Genomic DNA, 18959 nt, shown 5'->3' with positions numbered 1-18959 from the left:
ATACATAGCGAACATTCTAGCATCTGAAGCAGACGGCTAAGGGAACTTGCCTTTACTGTCATGCAGCCTAGGCAGAAATGAAGAAAGATAAAGGAGGTAGTTCGGTGGCAGCATGGCCAACGCCCTGTGCTCAGGTTGTACCAGAGAGAGCCGATAAGGAAGGGAGCACAGGGGAGTTATCTTAGAGTTAGAAACAAAGAAAGCATATCAATGTTTTATTTTCATACGTGAGAGATAAGTACTAATAATCCAGAGTTGCTTTTGATGGTTTCTAGGGAAGAGAAAAATAGTGAAATCCTTCTACATGAAGACAGACCCCCTTGCTAAGAGTAAGCACTTGTATGTTGTGTGATTTTCATTTTCCTACAAATTGCATTAGTAATTTTTAACCCAATCTTACAATACTTGTTACTTAAAAATTATTGTAAAATAACTTTAAAACTTTATGCCTCAAAGGCACTTAGAGGAGCCATTGTTTGTGTATATTTTCTCAGAGTAGTCTCAGATACCATCATGATACAGATAATACAGATAGACAGTCTCTAAGAGATTAAGGTACATGAGCAAAACCATAAAGCTTTGCTAGGAGAATGCCACATGATGACACGGACTGAAGCCCCACCGATACTTTCTTACTTGTATGAGCTCATTTTCCCAGGGGCAAGGTGGGGCTGTCAAGAGTTCACAAAGGGCAGGTGCAGTTGCCCACACCTAGGCAGGGGATGTCTTGGGAATGTCCTCTTTCCTCTGTGACCAGGAGCACCTCACTAGCTATCTCAGCCAAAAAGATAAGAGCCTTTGTTAATTTCCTTGGCTCTAATAACTGTGTAAGAAAATATGAGAACTTATTTTATATTATGTTTCCATAATATATGTGAATAAGAAAGGTTAATGAAAGAAATTTTAAGTAAATTGAATGAACCTCATAGGAACTGATCCCTCCAGGTCAGCAGTCTGTTGGTAGAGAGGGATTAAGTGGTGTTGGCTAGGCAAGGAGTGTCTTGCTGGGATCTTAACAGGCTCCTGTGAGAGTGAGATGAAATAATCGCAGGAGCACTTGAGTAAAGCCGCTGCAGGTGTGATGACAGGTGCTTCCTCTAATCAGGCATGGTCCTGGTCCTTGTACAGGAAAGTGGATCATGTGACTGTGATTAAGGACAGTTTCTCAGATGATGGTTCTTATTCCTTCCCTAAGAGACTAGCATTTTGTTTGTATGTTCAGTTTACATGTAATCCAATGATGTAGGTTTTCCCTTCCCTCTGTGCAGCATGCTTTGGAGCAAACTCCTTCTAGTAGTTAACTAACACACAAATAATGTTTTGTATTCTTACCAGACGGACTTAAGAAGTGGGAGGAAGCATTACAGAATATGGTTATAGGCCTAGAAAACCTTCAGTGGCCTCCTGGTGCTACTCTTATAAGGCAGCAGAAGGCCTGACTTCTTTCCTTGCTCAGGATGTCCCTGCTCCTGTGGACCTGGTGGCTGTGGTCCCAAGCAATGCAGCTCCATGGCTCACTCACTCTTGTTCTCGAGTTCGCCCCACCCATGCATGCATGTGCGAGTTTGGGGAGGAAGCTGGTTTTATCTGGGGAGAGCTCTTCATAATTACTGCTTTGCCTCCTGCCACATGATTGCACACTCCAAGTGAATCATGTACAATATCAAGTTCTGTTTGACTTGCTCCCTAGGATCCGGAAAGTGTGGCAAAGAAGGAAGTGTGCCGTCAAGAATGGGATACTGACCATTTCACATGCAACTGTAAGTGAACCCAAGTCTTTCCTTATCTGTCCTCATGCTTTCTTCTCTGGCCTCCTCAGCTCCAGGGCAAATGAACTGACGTAACCAGCATGAACTTCTGACAGTGTCTTAGCTAAGACTAGTATTGCTGTGATGAAACAGCATGACCCAAAGAGCTTGATTTGCTTCTGATTCCACGTAACAATTCATCGTCAAAGGAAGTGAGGACAGGAACTCAAGTAGGGCAGGATCCTGGAGGCAGGAGCTGATGTGGAGCTCATGGAGAGGTGCTGTTTACAGGTTTATTCCTTGTGGCTTGATCAGCCTGCTTTCTTACAGAAACCAGGACCACAATGGTGCCCAGGAGTGGCCCCACCCACAGTGGACTGGGCCTTCTCCCATTGATCTCATGGAGGCATTTTCATAACCTGAGTTCCTGACTCTAGCTTGTATACGTTGACATAAAATTAGCCAGCACAGATGAGATTCCTGTACTTTGTAAATTTGGGCCATGTCATTTAGGATGGTCCTTCACAATTACTGGTTTCTCTTGTCTCATGGTGGCCTTGGTTGATTGTTTTGATTTGATTTGATGTGGTTTGGTTTGCCCTTCAACTTAAGTCAGATAGGACTTGACTTTATAATCGTAAGACCTTTGGGAAATATAGAATTAGTTGTTATCCTGAAAAACCTACAAACTACAAAGATAGTAGAGGATGTTTGTTTTTTTTTGTTTTTTGTTTTTTTTTTGCTTGAAAAAGCAATAGGAAACATTGCATGAAAAATCTTCAGTCATGTTGTTAGAGTGTACTAGTAAAATAGGGCTTTTCTGGTTTGGCATTTTTGTACTTAAAAAAAATCATCTTAATTCTCAAGGAGGATAAAGGCCATAATGGGAAATGTATCACACAGAAGTGGAAATTACCAAGTCTATACCGTTATTAGGACAAATGACAGCCTACCGACTGGGGAAAATCGTCAATAACCCTGCATCTGACAGAGAACTAATATCCAAAATAGAACTCAAGAAGTTAGACAGCAACAATCCTAATAACCCGGTTAAAAACTGGGATACAGAGCTAAACAGAATTCTCAATCTCAAATGGTTGAGAAGCACCTAAAGAAATGTTCGACATCCTTAGTCATCAGAGAAATGCAAATCAAAATGACTCCAAGATTCTACTGTACACCCATCAGAATGGCTGAGATCAAAAATTCCAGCAACAGCACATGCTGGTGAAGTTATAGAGCAAAAGGAACACTCCTCCACGGCTGGTAGGATTGCAGACTTGTACAAGTACTTTGGAAGTCAATTTGGCAGTTTCTCATAAGATTAGGAGTAACTCTACCTCAAGACACTGGGCATACACCCAAAAGATGCCTACTGTACCACAGGGACACTTGCTCAACTATGCTCACAGCCAGAACCCGGAAACAATCTAGATTTCCCTCAACTCTATACCAACAGTGTGTACCAAGAGTTTTTAAAAATACATGTACAACTTAACCCAGTGGCCTCTGCTTGAAGAAAAAAAAATGAGTTAAAGTTCAATCCTCCTGGGTTAAGTGATGTTCCTGACAAGCTAAGACACATAGTCATTTGCAAACAGGATACATAAAATGAGGAATGTGTGTGCATTATGGTGCTAGTTTATAGATGAGGGGTGGGTGTGCATTATTTCACTAGTCCATTTTAGTTGATAACTAAAAGAAGTACCACTCCTCCGTAAAATATATTCACTCAGTCATCCTGATAGCCCACAGCATCCCAGCCTTAATTTTATCTATGAAGAAACCAAAGCACGGGGCTGGAGAGATGGCTCAGCAGTTAAGAGCACTGGTTGCTCTTCCAGAGAGGTCTTGAGTTCGATTCCCAGCAACCACATGGTAGCTCACAACCATCTGTCATGGAATCCATTGCCGTCTTCTGGTGTGTCTGAAGTCAGCTACAGTGTACTCACATATATAAAATAAATAAATAAATCTTAAAAAAAAAAAAAAAAGACTTTAAAAAAGAAGAAACCAAAGCACCAGGAGGGCTGACTTGGCTGTTAACTGACAAAGTTAGAAAACAAATGTAGATCTATGGGACTTTGGTCCACTTTGCCCTGCTTGGCTCACTCTACAGAACCTACTGTCTTTCTGAGTCATGACATTGGACACTGCCCATCTTGCCACGACCACCTTGCCATACTGCAGGTTCCTAGCACACTCAGGAGTAACACATGCATCTAAGAGATCGCTGTTCTTTATGGAAGTGGAGTAGTTGCATCGTCTCTGTCCCTTATCCTTGCAGAATTATGTGTTTTACCTGATGACAGTTGTAACCAACCCACTCATGAGATACCTGAAATCCTTCTCACAGACTTGGACAAGTTAGTAGTTACTTTAACGCTGTCTGTAATGATTGAACTTCATTGTCTGTATGACTGGATTTAGAATCACTTAGAAGACACACCTCTACCCTTACATCTGTAAGAGTATTCCTAGAGAGGTTTAACTGAGAAAGATATGCCCACCCTAAGCGTGTGTTGCACCCCCATAGAATTAGGGGTCCCAGAATGACTGAAAAGAAGGAAATGAGGAAGTCAGGTGAGCCAGCATTCATCTCTCTGTTCATCACTGTGTTTATAATGGGACTAGCTGCCTCACATCCTACAGCCATGCTTTAGGAGCCAAAGTAAAACCTTCCTACCCTAAGTTCCCTTGAGTCAGGCATTTCGTCACAGAAACAAGGAATATAGCTAATATGCTGTCCTGCCAATACTTGCTTATTCAGTCATCATTCTACCATTCTCCATGTGCAGACCTGGGCATCACAGTTACAGAGGTGGACACACTCCTAATCCACACACCATCACATGTATATACTAGGGTGGACATATCTGGCAATTTGCGAAAGGCTGATGTCGTATACTCTTGTACCTTCTACAGGAGAGCTCTTTCTGTCATCATCAGGAGACATTTAACAGATTACACAATGGCTTTCCCATGCTCTATCTTGCTGTTATAGGAGGGCTTTCTGGTAGGAGACCATATGGGTGATGAGGGCATCATTGCACTGTTTCCTTGGTTATTTGACCTTGAACAATTTGCTAAAGATGAAAATTCAGTTCTCTCTGCTTCTCTTTCTTTTCCTGCCAAAAGACATTACTGTGGCCAAGCCAACTGTTTTCTGTGTATTCTAATTAACAACAAATAACACATTGGCCACACGGTTTGGTGGCTAATAGACAGTGGCATCTGTCAGATTGGCGTCTGAATCCCAGTTTGTTGTTCACTCTGTGACCTTGAAAAAAGTGTTCGACTCAAAAACCTCATGAGGATTTAAAGAGATGGGGGCAGGGCATGTGTGAGGTTCACAGTGTACTGCTATTAGTGCTGCCTTTTCAGATGGTGTTACTGAAGTCTACTGACATAGAGCTTGGGCGAAGGAAAAAACCAAGTCCCTTCCCTGATTCTGATTCCCTCCCGTTGTTACTGTGACCCACTTTTCTCTCTTTAGTCCAGACATTTCTGCTGGCAACTACATCACAGTCCTGCCCCACAGAAAGACACTATTAGTCAGATAAAATTTGGATGAAAATCAAAACCGGTAGTGTCCTGGGTAAACAATAGACAGGGGTTTTGCAGAGGTAAGGGACACAGACAGTGCACGTACTCAGGTATGGATTCACAGAATAACCGATACCTGTAGAGTAGAGCCCCACTAGTCCTCAAGACACCCTCAGGACAGGGGTTGCTGTCTTCAGTTCTCACAGCACAGTGATGAGAAGCAGGAAGGCGCAACCTGTATCTTTGGAGTGCCAGCAGCTAGCACTGTGCTTGGCTGAGTAAATCGTCAGTGCTCAGTGCTCAACGCATCTTTTTTCCTTTGTGGGAAGACTTTGTTTTATAGCCCATGCTGACCTCAGGTACATAATACTGACTTACACTTGTAAGAGCTGGATTATATGTGTGTCTTACTGCATTCTTCAGTGGATGTTTTTAAATTAAACTACATTTTACGGCTAAGACTCAGACTATATTCCGTGCCTGGCTCCATGCAGTTTGTACTTTCAAGCTCCCAGTTCTGCTCTTCCATCATATATAGAACTTCTCTGCGGTAAGACACTGTTCCTCATCATTGGATCGCTATAGTTTCAGGATAGGGACTACTCGGTGGAGGGGGATTTAGGAAGGTCTGTTTGAATCTGAAGATTATGTGCATGATATTTTATGTTTTTAAATGCCTTCAGACTCCCTTAAGATTTGCACTGAAACAGCTATTAAGTTAACAGTCACCCTTATCTTTAGACAGCCCTAAAATTACCTTAATATCACCCAGAAGTCTATCAGGAAGGTTTGGACTTTGCTCCAGAAGGTCAGGACTCCTGCAGAACTAGGACAAGCTGAGTGACTGAAGGTGATGTGTGTGCCCACTGCCAGGAGGCTCTCTGTTTGCAACTGAGGGATATTAAGAGTATGGCTTGGTGTAGAGGAATTACTTATTGCTAGAACACATGCGAGAGACCCATAAAGTTCTGCCAATAACAAGAGTGCAGCCCTGTGAATCCAGCTGCAACTAAATGAGCTTGAGCCTCTTCACCCATCCTCTCCTGTACCATGCCTGGAAGCAGTGCTGGGCAGTGAGCTAAGCCTGGATGGCAGTAGGCATTCCTTAAGCTTGCTGGTTATCATTATCTCAGTGAGCAGAGGTAGGACTGCACCATCTACAACCGTGGAGGTGGACCTTCTGAGTGAATCCCCTCTCTGACACTAGATTTCTAGTGACAAGTGTTTGTATAAATTGGAGCCATTAATTGTGTCTGCTTCATAGATGGCTGTAAAGATTAAGTGAGTTCATTGATTATGAGCCATTAGGACAGGATGTGGGGCAGAACTAGTGCTCAGTAAATGTCAGCTCTCTTGTCAGTACTCCTTTATCTGACTGGTGTGTTGCTGCCTCCATGGTGTTAACTGAGTTTATCAGAATTCTTCTGTATTGCTCTCCCTTTACTTCTAAGCATACTTTACAAAGCCACTTGGAGGCACAGTTCTTTACCCTTAGAATTTAAATTTCTACCTGGTGGGAGCTGACAGCAATTCTGTCTACTCCCAGGACACTTTACTAGAGGAGAAGTGGGTGTCACTCTCTTTTTGTCCTTGGACTTTCTGCATCAATGGACAGTTTCCAAGAACTGTTGTCTTTCAGGCTTGTCCAGGGCTCCCAAGACAACATTCTCCAGCCAGGGCTCTACTGTGTGCACTGGCAACACATAGAAGAAGTAAGGTGGGCCTGCAAGATAATTGATATCTACACTGCAATGGATTTAACTTCTATGGCTGGTGTTTGTGGCATTGTTTTTTTCTCAACCTGATCTGGGCTCCCCTTTCCTTACACTTGTGCCCATTGTCTGTCCTTGGGAGGAGAGAATTATTTTTCTTTCTTCCAACAAATCAGAAAACAGCACTGTAAATTCTAAGGGGACAAACTTGGGCTGCTACCTGTTAAACTTGGGCTAAACCCTAAACAAGCTATAGAACTTGGATGAGTTATTTAATCTTTTGGAGCCTTAGTTTCTCAGTTACATAACTTCCTCATTAAAGTACTTGGGTGGGTATTATATGCATTGATTAAAAGGGTGGCCCCTGCACTCCTGAAGTCCAGAGTAAACCTGGGAAGGTGCTGTAGAAGAAGCTAGCAGGATACTGTGATACAAAAACGAAGGACAACTACCTCCTCAGCTAGAACTGAGTACATCCTGCTACAGTGAAGTGATCTTCTATTTGAACAGAGGAAAGCTCCGTCCTAAATGCCCAGCCCAGACATCATGTTGAAGGAACTTCGGGAAGCTGGTGTAGATAGTTTGCATCGTTAAGGAAGATTCTTGGAACACTGTCACTGTTTATGGCTCCTGGATAACAAAAAGAGACAGCCATAAAAGTAACTGCCTACTGCATCTTCTTGAACCCATAGTACTTTAATTTTCTGTTTCTATTGATTTCTCGTCCATTTGAACAGTTTCCAGGTCTCTTCCAGCACAAGGCAGTACCTCTCACCATGCTACACTTTGACATCCCTTTTCTCCCTTTTTAAAATTAGCTTATTTTATGTTTATGTTTATAAGTATTTTGCCTGTGTCTGTGCATGTATACCACATGTACCTGGAACCCATGGCGAGTTGTCAGTAGTCTTTCTTGGTGTTTATCACAGCTGCAGAGTGAACTAGGACATGTTGAGTGGCTGTAAGAGTTAAATGAGTCCATTTATGTAAACTATGCCAGAACATGACACCACACACCTGACAGCAGGATGATATCCTTACTCCAAAGGCCTGCCTTGGTGTGGGAGGTAACAGGAGCCTGCAGAGATCCTGGGCAGGGCTACTCCCTGCCTACTTTGTGGATATAATGTAGTGAGAGCCTTCTATAAAAGTAATAATAATAACTATAGCCTAGGTGTTTCATCATCAAGTTCATGTAGATACTCCATACAGAAGGTGTGGGATTTTATAAATTCTTGATGGGTGAGAAGGCATGAACTGAAACAGCTACTATAGTTACACAGGATATGTGAGTTTAAATTTTTTTTCCTACTAGGCAGGTGTGGGGAATATGTCTTTAGAACCAGCACTTAGGAAGCAGAGGCAGGTAGGTCTCTGAGAGTTTAAAGCCAGGCTTATATACCTAGTAGGCTCCAGGACAGCCAGTGCTATAGTAGAGAGACCCATTGTCCTGCTTGAGTTACACTCTATAAGTTGCAATAGCAACACTCATTCTGTGTTTGTAAAAATGGCCATAAAACCTGAAACACTAAAGAGAGAAGCGACTTCATCAAATACAGTAACAGCAACATTCTTATTAGCAGCCTCACAAGCTATATCCTATATCCTATATACTATATACTATATACTATATACTATATACTATATACTATATACTTAGTGTTGACGCTAGAGTGGATGGAGCACAGCCCCCAAAACAGAGGGACAGGGTTCTTCAATACAGAGATCCACCGAAACTGTGTTTTTTTTGTTTTTTTTTGTTTTGTTTTGTTTGTTTGTTTGTTTGTTTTCCGGAGCTGGGGACTGAACCCAGGGCCTCGCGCTTCCTAGGCAAGCGCTCTACCACTGAGCTAAATCCCCAACCCCGAAACTGTGTTTTTTTAAGCCAGGAGTGGGGTGGGGGTGAGGAGAACATGCCTTTAATTCCTGTACTGGGAGGCTGAATCAAGGTAGATCTCTGATCTTGAGGCCAACCTGGGCTACAAAGTGTTCTAGCACAGCTAGGACTACATGGACAAACCTTGTGTTAATAAAAGTTTAAAAAAAAGAAAAGAAAACAAAAATGTCTTCTTTTAAGCATTTTTTCCTTACACATACCTCCTGTGAAATGAAAATTACTGGTTCCATTGGTTACAGTAGGAAGGAAAGTCAAGACTTCCAGAAGGAGCTGTTTAGCCAGTTTTTGAAGTGATAGGGCTTGGTTGTGACCACAGAGTAACAGTCTGGGATCTAGACATGCTAAGAATGGGGGGATTTCTCAATAGACACATGCACGGTGTGAAGGCAGAACGAACAAGCTGGCTCTTCAAGGGCAGAAAGAGCCAGAAAAGAACCAGTAAAGATTCTTGGCAAGTTTTTCAGGTCTGACCTTGACCAGTAGGCAGTGTAGTAAGTAGAATGAGATGGCCCTGTAAGACAGATCAGCATTGCCACATCTGCCTGACCCTTAGTAGCCTTGCCTCTGAACTGGGTCCCGTGAGACATAGGTCAGCATGCCACATCCTCTTGACCCTAGTGGCCTTGCCTCTGAACTGGATTCAGGAACAGTGGCTATGCTGTCATTACCAGGGTGTCCCCCAACAACACCACAAGCCTGTGGGCTGGTAAAGGGAGAAGAACCACTCTAGGGATAATTTCAGGCAACAGTGTCTGCTTTATTGCACGTGAACAACCAGTGAGTCATATAGTGGAAGCCTGTGACTGATTAGTTAGCACAGGACCTGGGATTGGACAGTGAGTGGTCACACCATCAGGGTCTCTGTGGAAGAAGCACATAAAAGGAGATGTGGAGAGAGCCAGCTGCCAGCTTCTTGTGCTACTTTAGTGTTCTGACTGCAATAGCATAGTATGCCATGCTTCTTAGAAGAGCAGTGTGCCAAGTAAGCTGACCACCAGGTCATGCCTGTATTTCCTCCTCACACTCAGTTCATGGAGTACTTGGAATTTAAGGGATCATAAGAAAAAATTTTGTCTTGTTCAACCCAAAATACCCTTCAAAAGCCAGTGGTTTTCCTATGCTGGAATTGTGTTGGTAGTTCTCTCTGGGGCAGGCGTTTGGTGTGCACCGTATGTCTTGCCAGGGTTTATTGCGGTCATTGAGCACATGTCGAGTACTCGCGCTCCCTTAGAGACAGCAGGCACCTAGTACTGGGTGGAGCTTCTGAAGTGACCGACGGTCTCAGCATCTCTGCTTCCGAGCACTGGCTGAGGAAGTACTACGAGGTTTATTTTATTTTTTACCTCAGCCTGGTGGGGTCAGGCTTATTTCCTAAGTAATTAATAATATCCTCATCTTGTTTATGATGTAGAGCAGTTCAGCAGGATGATTGGAATTGCAATCTCCTTTCTGCGCAAGTTAGCAGCTGTGTTCTGCTGACAGAGAATAGGTCTGTACCAGTAACCCTGCAGCTCCGTCCCAAACAGCACCATGGTGCATACCGAGCCGCTGCAGGACCCATGAGTGAGCTTGTTTGTTTTCTGGAGGCAGAGACTGATGGTGTTGACAGTGCAGTTCTGCATGCAAGTTGATGTTCATCTACCCAAGCGGCATGTCAGGCAGGAATGGAGTGTACCCCAGGGTTCCCTAGTTGAAACATTTCTTGTATCAGAAACTTGAATGTGTTTGCCCTTAGATGAGTATAGTATCAATTGAAAAGCGGTTTTTAAGAACAATATATACAAATTGAACCAATGCTTATTGAAAAATAAAAATCATGCTCTCAGAGAAATCCTGTTAAAATCAAAATAATAGCAGAGGGTATAAAATGGTGACAACCAGGTGCAGTTCTCCTGTGTAGTATCTCGGCTTTTCCTGAGTGACTTTGTATTATTTTAACAAAAGACAAGTCTGTAAAAGGCCACGCCTGGGTATTTAGGAGCGCCAAGCTGTGAAATCTTCAGTTCTGACAGGTATGCAGCAGAGTCTGAAGCAGCACTCCTAAATGAAGTTCCTCCTGAGAAGCCCCTCAGGAGCCCTTGTCCTCACTCATCGTCCAGGGCCTCAGTGGAAAGCTTAGTTTTGAATCTTGGCCGTATCTGGAATCTCCAGCCTCGGCCATGCCTTTAACTCAGATGCTCATTCTCGGTCATCTGCGTTACTCTCCATGTCCACCATCCACTCGAGTGAAGCTCTGAATGGCCACTGCTCTGAGTATCTTCCTTCAGCAGCATGCTGGGACTCCAGAGTGCTTTTCTGTTCAACAGGAGTCAGACCACCTGCCCCTCTTTCTGCTTCAGGCTTTTTGCACCTGCTGCTCTTCCCATGTCCCAACTCAGCTGGTTTGTTGACACTCAGGTTTGCTAGGATCTTCACTGCAAGGTGTGGCTCACTTAATCTGAGTCCTTGGTACACACCCCAAAACTCAGACCAAATACTCTTGAACAGCAAGTGCGCTCTCGTGTAAGCAGCTTTTCCTCCAGCCGGTGACAGCACTGCTTTTCACATGCACTTAAAGACAACAGGGAAGAGGCTTTAGTAACCATCAAATGAGTGAGAAACTATTTCACACTCTAAAATGTCTTTTTTTTTTATCAAGCTGAATTAGGAATTTTGGTGAGAATCAGATACACAGCTGCTCCCATAGGTCTGCCACTATTTCTTTCCGTGCTGGCCTGCACAGTGCAGTAGAAGATTGGAGGCTCAGATCCACTCAGCCACTGCCTTACTGAGTACACTAGAGGTGGGAGTTAACATCTCTCTCCCTCACATCATCTAGTAAAGAAAACTAAAAGCATTTCTTAGGATGTACTAGAAGTATATGTGAATTTCTTGGGATGTAGTACTTAGATTGAGTGCTTGCTGTATACTAAGCACGTAGCACACCATTGGTTGAAAGGAAGACAGGAGACAAATAGTGATGAGAGCCATAGAGAGCAGCGGGTGTGAGGGAAGGCTGTCTCGTGAAGGACTGGGGTTGGTGGGGACCGTATAAACACACTTTCCTTCCCGAACTGTCCCACCACTATGCAGCTGGGCCAACTTGTTTAGTTTTGCTCTAATTTTAATCTGTAGGAAGATTGTCGTCTTTCATCAGTATACCTATAATTTAGTGTAAATGTCAAGTGTTCTTGAAATTTTGTAACTTAAACAAACAGCTAGAATTACCATTATCACTATAGTAATATCTGTGCTTCTGCTAAAGCTCTTTGGACTTGAGTGCGACATTCCCCAGGCCCAGCCCTAAACCTTTTCTGTTGTCCCTCTACTCAGCACTGGGCATATCACCTTTCTTGGTTACACCTATTGCAGCTCAGCCTGGGGTAGAGTATGTGCAGTATAGGGAAGATGGGCCCTGTCCCTTGAGGTTTGTGTTGATGTGGCAGGCTGACCATTCTGTAGGATAAACACCCAAGTATTATTGCTAATGGAGTAAAGTGTGTAAAGCCCTTATCTACAGTTGTCCAGCAGATATTTAAACCAGTGAAAACCTAGCAATGAGAAGAGGGTGGTGCTGGTTGACTTGCCTGTGTGCAGCTAATACTGAGTTCACTGGTTCTTTTACATCTATTGCTGGGTGTTTCTGGTGTTAAGAAACACCTTGAAATACCAGATTTGGAATGAAGAAATTATTGTGTTAGCTTTCTGCCACGTTTAATGTTTCTTAAACATGTCAAATGTTTCTTAAACTTTCAAAACCAGAATTCTGTACTGAAGAGTCCTAAACATTGGTTTAAAATATTGTTTTAAAGAAATCCTGAAACCTCTTATTATACCTAATCAATTTAAGCTTGGGAAGTTCTTCCATATGTCTGGCCCAAATCTTACATGGTTTGAATACAGCATTTTTTTTCCCATTGGTACATATGGAAAACAGCTGCCCAGCCTTGCCAATGACGTTTATGTGCTTTCAGACAGCGGTAAGGTCATGCCCACTCTTGTTCCTCTGAACTGTGATTGATGCCTTTATCCTATCTGAAAAGTTTCCTTTCCCACCCCTTTAATCATCCCTTGATTCCCCTGAGCATTCTACAGCCTTCCTTAAAGCCAGATTCCGAACAACATAATATTCAAAGGCTCACCAATAGACAAAGTCCCCTCCTTCCTTTCCAGCCTTCACAGGCTATCGTGTGCCGCAATCATTCATAGAGGAAATGGTAACACTGTCAGCCTCCAGAATGATAGATGCAGGATCCACAGCAGATGGGCCCAGGCTGTAGGCAGTCAGCAAGCCAAACTCACATCTGCATAAGAAACCCTCACGGCCTCACGGCTCCTGCCTCCCCTCCCAGCCTGGGCTCAGCTGACGGTCCTGCAGCACCATCACTTCCTCCTAGCTGTAACTCTCAGGACTGTCCCCAGTTGTCAATCAAAGGTGGATGCAGTGACTGTGAGCTCCCCCTGCCCTCCCCTCTGCTCCCATACTTGAGCTGGCACTGAGGGCATCCATCGTTCTCTGTGTCTGATCTTTGCGAGGGAAGGTTTCTTCACAGTGCCGAGCACACACAGGAACAGTTTGTCTTCCAGGGCCTGCTGCTTAGGGGAGATGTAGTGTGTGTTGATATTTCTTGCTCAGTGCCATCCCTGATGCTTAGATCTCAGAGCGGTTTACAGAATATTCTCACTGTTCCCTCCGAGTCCTTTAAAAGTGAAGTTCCTGAATGGCAATTGGGTCTTTTTTTAGGTCATGATTATCATATGAAGCAGCCATTCAGGTTTGACCAGAAAGTTGCACAGATTTCTCTTGCAGAAATAGCTGAGCTCAGACACTCTTGACAATTCTTTCTTTAATTATGTCTGCAAGAAGCATGAGACCTAGGCAAATACAGGCAGGGAGGCAAGAATGATTGGGTACTGAACCCCTTAAGTTACTTTCTAGATGTTTGTAGGGTCTATTTTAAATGTGTGACTGAGTATTTACTAGTACGTGATATAAATTCTTACTGCATGTTTGCTCTCGTCAGATATTAGGGCTCATTATACAATGCCTAGACAGTGATAAGTATTCTTACACTTTGAGGCTAAGTAATTTTTATATTGCAACCAGTATTGACAAATGCCTAGGATGTCAGTGAGGTAACTGTTGCAGAGGTCATCCTGTATTAATGAATGAAAATACAAGTCAGTGGTTTTCATGGTAAGACACAGGCTTAGACGTACCAGTTGCGTGCCTGACAATGTCCAACTATTCTCGGTTCCATTCTGGTTGACCTCCAGCATGCCTGTATACAGTTAAGAAACATCGAGTGGGATAACTACTTCTTTTTCCTCTTTACTGAAGTCAGAATTCTAATGGGGTCTGTCAAGACTGTCTACTAGCTTGTATGTGAGGGCAGAAACTAGAGGCCTGATGTTTTATTGCAGTGAGGTTGAATGTCTGTTTTCTTCCCTGCCAATATTGTGTCCCTCTGTCACTGAGCAGGTGTTCTGAGTGCATGCTGCACCGAAGCATTGAGTGGAGATGCTGTGTATGTAACATATTGCCCTTTTACAGTCCAACAGGCAGCCTGCTAAGTTAAACCTCCTCACCTGCCAGGTGAAACCAAATGCTGAGGACAAGAAGTCTTTTGACCTGATATCACGTGAGTCCTGTTTTTAAAACCAATTGGTCACTGTGGTTCTGACATCTACAGGTCTAGGTATTTAAAAACCAAAAGTTTTCAGTGGGGCTCCTCAGATTTAACTCCAGCTTGTTTAGGGAGACTCCTGAGAATCCATCTGTTTGCATGCTTCCTTGTTTGAAGCAGAATCTTACTTTGTCCCCTAAATTAACCTTGAACTCAAGCAACCCTGCATCAGTTTCTCATATCACTAGATCTATGGGTTTGCACCATTTCCAGTCTCTGAGTTTGCATTGTGATAGCTTAGCCGTGTCTGAGTGATGTATTTAGAATGTAAGTAAACAGATGGGTCTGCTGCACACCTTTCAGAAGGATAGGTGGATGCCATGGGTTGAAGGTGAGCCTGTACTATGCACCAAGCTCCAAGTCAGCCAGGAATACATAGTGGACCCAAACTCAGAAAACAGTAAGACTCTAGGCTCAGGCATTGAACTGTTTCTAATAGCCCCTCAGACATGTGTTGCCATGTCACTTACTGATCTGTAAAGATACAAGTTTCAATGTGAAACTCAGACACTTTGAAGTTGTAGTTCGCACCTGTTGGTTAAGAAGCACTGGTATAGGTGCAGGAATGCAGGTACACCACTGTTGCAACATGTCTGATTTGTCCATTACATCCTTGCAAAATCAAGCTCTTCAAGGGAAAACCAACCCCCTTGCTTCAAACTGTTGTTTTGAACCTCGTTGAGCTATTGTCACCACACCCCTTGCTCTGTCACTGTGTGGCACTTTGCTTTTCTCCTTGGTGAGGGAGTAAGACCAGCCACCAGCTCTCTGCCTGTATCCCATGTTCTGTGTGTTCAGCAGGCAGTGGGAGGTACTGTGTTGCTAGCCTGCACTTACTGACTCACTCTGCAGGCGAGGGGACTCCTTCTGCACAACAGTAAGAGGGATATAGCTTTGTAGAAAGCACTTTGGCACATGTTAAGTCCCATGCCCAGACCTCAAACACCAAACAGATAGGATAGAGCAGAGCCACTCTATACTCTCCTAAAGTATAACAATGCGAACTCAAAGCCCAGCGTGGCAAACTGGGAGCCATGACCTGTACAGAAGCACAGGCTGTATACAGTCCTCACCCTGAGATTCTTATGCGGTCCTAGGACAGACTCATTTGGGAGGGTCCTCAGATGCAGGCGGAGTCTCCTGCAGCACCTCTGCACAATTCAGAGACCCTAGAATTTCCAGGATTACTCAGATCATTGATGGCACATACTTTATGATTCAGCTATTAATAGGCATCACTTATATTGAGTTTTTAGATGTGCCAGATGCATTTTGTGCAGTATTGTTAATTCTTAGAAAAAGTCATCACTTTCCCATTTTACAGAAGAAAAAGGCTGGGTGAGTTGGGCCAGCTCAGCCAGCAGTAAGGTGGGTATTACTGCATTTGTATGTCTGTTGTCTAAAGTACACTGTGCTCTCTAAGGGTGCTGAGTGGCAGTGCCTGCCTGGAACAGTGACATGTTCTGTGTCATGCCAGCTAAATATGTTGAAGCACTTGTACAGTCCTAGGTTTTTAAGATGAACTTCCCTCATGAACATCCTGTCCACTGGTATCAATGTCATGCCTCTTTGGAAGGCACAAGTTAAACCTGCCTTCCCTGGAGCCTGATTCAGCTGGAGAGCAGCCCATTCGGGCCGAGAGGGCTGCTTCCCTGCTGCAGTTGGAATCCTAGAAGGAATAGCAATCCTCTCTGAATAGCAAGTACTGACTTGTGCCAGTTCGCCACTGAAACTCCTCTGGGTTAGATAGGACCTCTTTTTTCTCAATCTGTCTTTCAAAGAGGAATATCATCCACGTGCGATGGTTCATGCCTACAGTCACACCAGTGAGGCTAAGTCAAGAGTATTATACACAGCCAAACTGTCCCAAGCAAACAAACAAAAATGCCTACCATCTGCATGGTATTTGTGACCTTATTTTAGTCCTTTGTACCTAAGGAAAATAATACTAACAAAGTGAATAGTTAAGCTGCTGAGACATAATGGAGTTTGTGTTTTTGCAGAGACGTTAAAACTGCACTATTCATGCTCACAGATTTCCTCCTTTCTGAGATGTTGTGTTTTTGTGTTTTAGATAATCGAACATATCACTTTCAGGCAGAAGACGAGCAGGACTATGTAGCGTAAGTACTTTTAAAATGACGGTGCAGTGGTTTGAAATTAAAGCATTATTAACTACCTTAGTGGCTTGTCACATTTCTTTCCTGTCTCTGGGCCTTCACACTTGGCTCTTCTCTCCATCAGTCCTGCCCGCCTGGGATATTCAGCTCCAGCCTCAGTACTACTAGGATTGCTGCCCCCTTGTCTCTGCCTGTAGCTTCTTCACACGGCTCTGTGTTCCTCTGGTCTGTATCCATGCACAGCCAGTTAGGGATGCTAGGAATAATCACTGAGCCCTGTTCATCTTAAGATTGTGCTTCCCTGTATTTAGGTGTCTTGCTTGGTGTTTGGTCACATTTTTAAGTCATTTGGGATGTTCACGGGTTCTGCCTAGATGCTTAGCTGTTCTTATGAGAGAAGCAGAAGAGGCTAGCTCTAAGGGAGACACTGGCTGGACAAGCACGGCGCAGTCAGAGGGAATCATGTGAGTGGGAAGAGCTAGGTTGGGTATCACACACCACAGGGAATGCAGCCTGAAGTCAGCTTCATTCCTTTCTTTCTCTGGTGACCTGGAGTTCAAACGGTAGTATATTGCATTCTCGGCTGTTTTCATCGGTGAGGAAGCACCCACTTAAGCCATTTTGAAGTGCTTACATTTTTATTTCTCACAAGTAATTTAGACCAAGTTTAATGAACTACCAAAATTCATTGTCCATCAGTAATTCCTTAATGCCATAGAGCCCCAGAACTCTGTTCAGACCCGTTTGCTTCACTCACTCACTCACTCCTCCCACTCCTATTTGTCTGAGTACTGTACTCTGCCTGATCTCAGACTCTGAAAGAGAACAAATAAGTCGAGGTGGGAGAGAGAGCAGAGGAGCTAAGAAAGCCTAGTGAGCTGCCAAGAGTTACAGGAAGCAGTGAGAACCAGACAGACAGACCACATGACATGGTGTTGGCTCTCAGCTCAGGGACCAAGAAGAGACCCACGTGCTGGGGACAGACTTGGATTCCTAGGGAACTGCCCAGAGATGGCTTTCTACAGAAAGGTAAACCTGGCCCGAGCTGAAAAAGTGAGTGACATCCTCTCTGCCTGGCCAGTGGAGGAGACTATGGCTTGATACCGCAGCCTTGAGCTGGTGACTGCAGTAAGTGAGAACAAGAAAGGAAAATGCCAGGATATTAGCCCCGACCCCACTCCCGATTTAGAGTAATTGTAAATTCTTCTTGACATCACATTATGCCGAGGGTACCTTGTGTCCTGTTAATGCTCATCCTGAGCGAGCGAGCGAGCGAGTGAGCGAGCACACAGAGGTTCAGTGCCTGTGTCACAGTCTTAGGAAAACTACTTTGCGTTTCAACTACCTTGAAATACCACTTCCATCTTCCTATTTCTCCTTCCCTGGTCCTCAAAGCGGTAAGTAGGAAACAAATGAGGAATCTGGGTGAAGCTGGGAAACCACTTGATCGCTTTCTCTTCTGTCTCAAGCGCAAGCCTTCCATATCTTAGAACACACAGATGGTTCATCCATGTCTGTGAGGTGCAGGTTTCCTGCCTGTGGAGCATGGCATTCAAAGTACGAGGCTCTCTTGGGTATCTGCTGATGTTATTGGCTGTTCGTGCTTTGAATCTCCTTGCACGCTGGTAGAGAAGAGGAGCTCTATTTCTGCTCTTTGTCATCTCCAGCTTTACATGGCAACACTGACTTCCTTCCCCTATCAGACTGTCCTGTGAAATGAAAGAGATTTCTCCTGACCAAGGAAGGGGCAGGTATCAGCAGTTGCACGTTTGAAGTCTGGAGACTGGATCTGTTTCTTCAGACAGATGATCTGGCCTCAGCTTCAGGCAGAGGCAGCAGTAGTTAAGGATTATATATCTCACAAAACGTCGAGTGAAAATAGAACGTATAACTAACTGTGCTGGCACATAGTGTTTTTATCTTAGAAACTCAAAACTAGTTTTGTAGCTTGTATCATTTCTTACAGTTTTTTTAGTCTACCTGTTACTTTAAAAGGATTTAAAAGTTAAAAAAAAGAAGTCTTGCGGTGGGCTGGGATTGCTGCAGCTCGTTTGGTAGAACGCTTGCCTGGCATTCACAAAGCCGTGCTCCACCCCCAGCGTGGTACAAGCCAGGTCTACTGGTGCATGCCTGTGATCCCAGCACTTGGGAGGTGGAAGCGGGAGGATCAGAAGTTCAAAGTCATCCTTGGCTACCCAGTGAGTTTGAGATCAGCCTGGGGCAGATGAAACTTTGTCTCAAAGCCAAATAAATGTACCTTCACGGTCACT

General features: G+C 43.9%; 1 protein-coding gene across 2 annotated transcripts in view; it reads left to right on the top strand.

Annotated features, from left to right (window-relative positions):
- The window catches only part of Asap1 (ArfGAP with SH3 domain, ankyrin repeat and PH domain 1), a 282525-nt gene that overhangs the window by 216189 nt on the left and 47377 nt on the right, over positions 1–18959 (top strand). For both annotated transcript variants that reach the window (XM_032916072.1, XM_032916064.1), the window contains 3 exons: positions 1691–1760; positions 14437–14524; positions 16644–16692. In XM_032916072.1, the coding sequence (XP_032771963.1) occupies positions 1691–1760; positions 14437–14524; positions 16644–16692 (207 nt within the window). The remainder of the gene's footprint in view (positions 1–1690; positions 1761–14436; positions 14525–16643; positions 16693–18959) is intronic.

Source organism: Rattus rattus, chromosome 1, assembly GCF_011064425.1.
Source record: "Rattus rattus isolate New Zealand chromosome 1, Rrattus_CSIRO_v1, whole genome shotgun sequence".
NCBI classification, from domain to species: Eukaryota; Metazoa; Chordata; class Mammalia; order Rodentia; family Muridae; genus Rattus; species Rattus rattus.
This window is presented reverse-complemented; position numbering and strand designations above follow the sequence as displayed.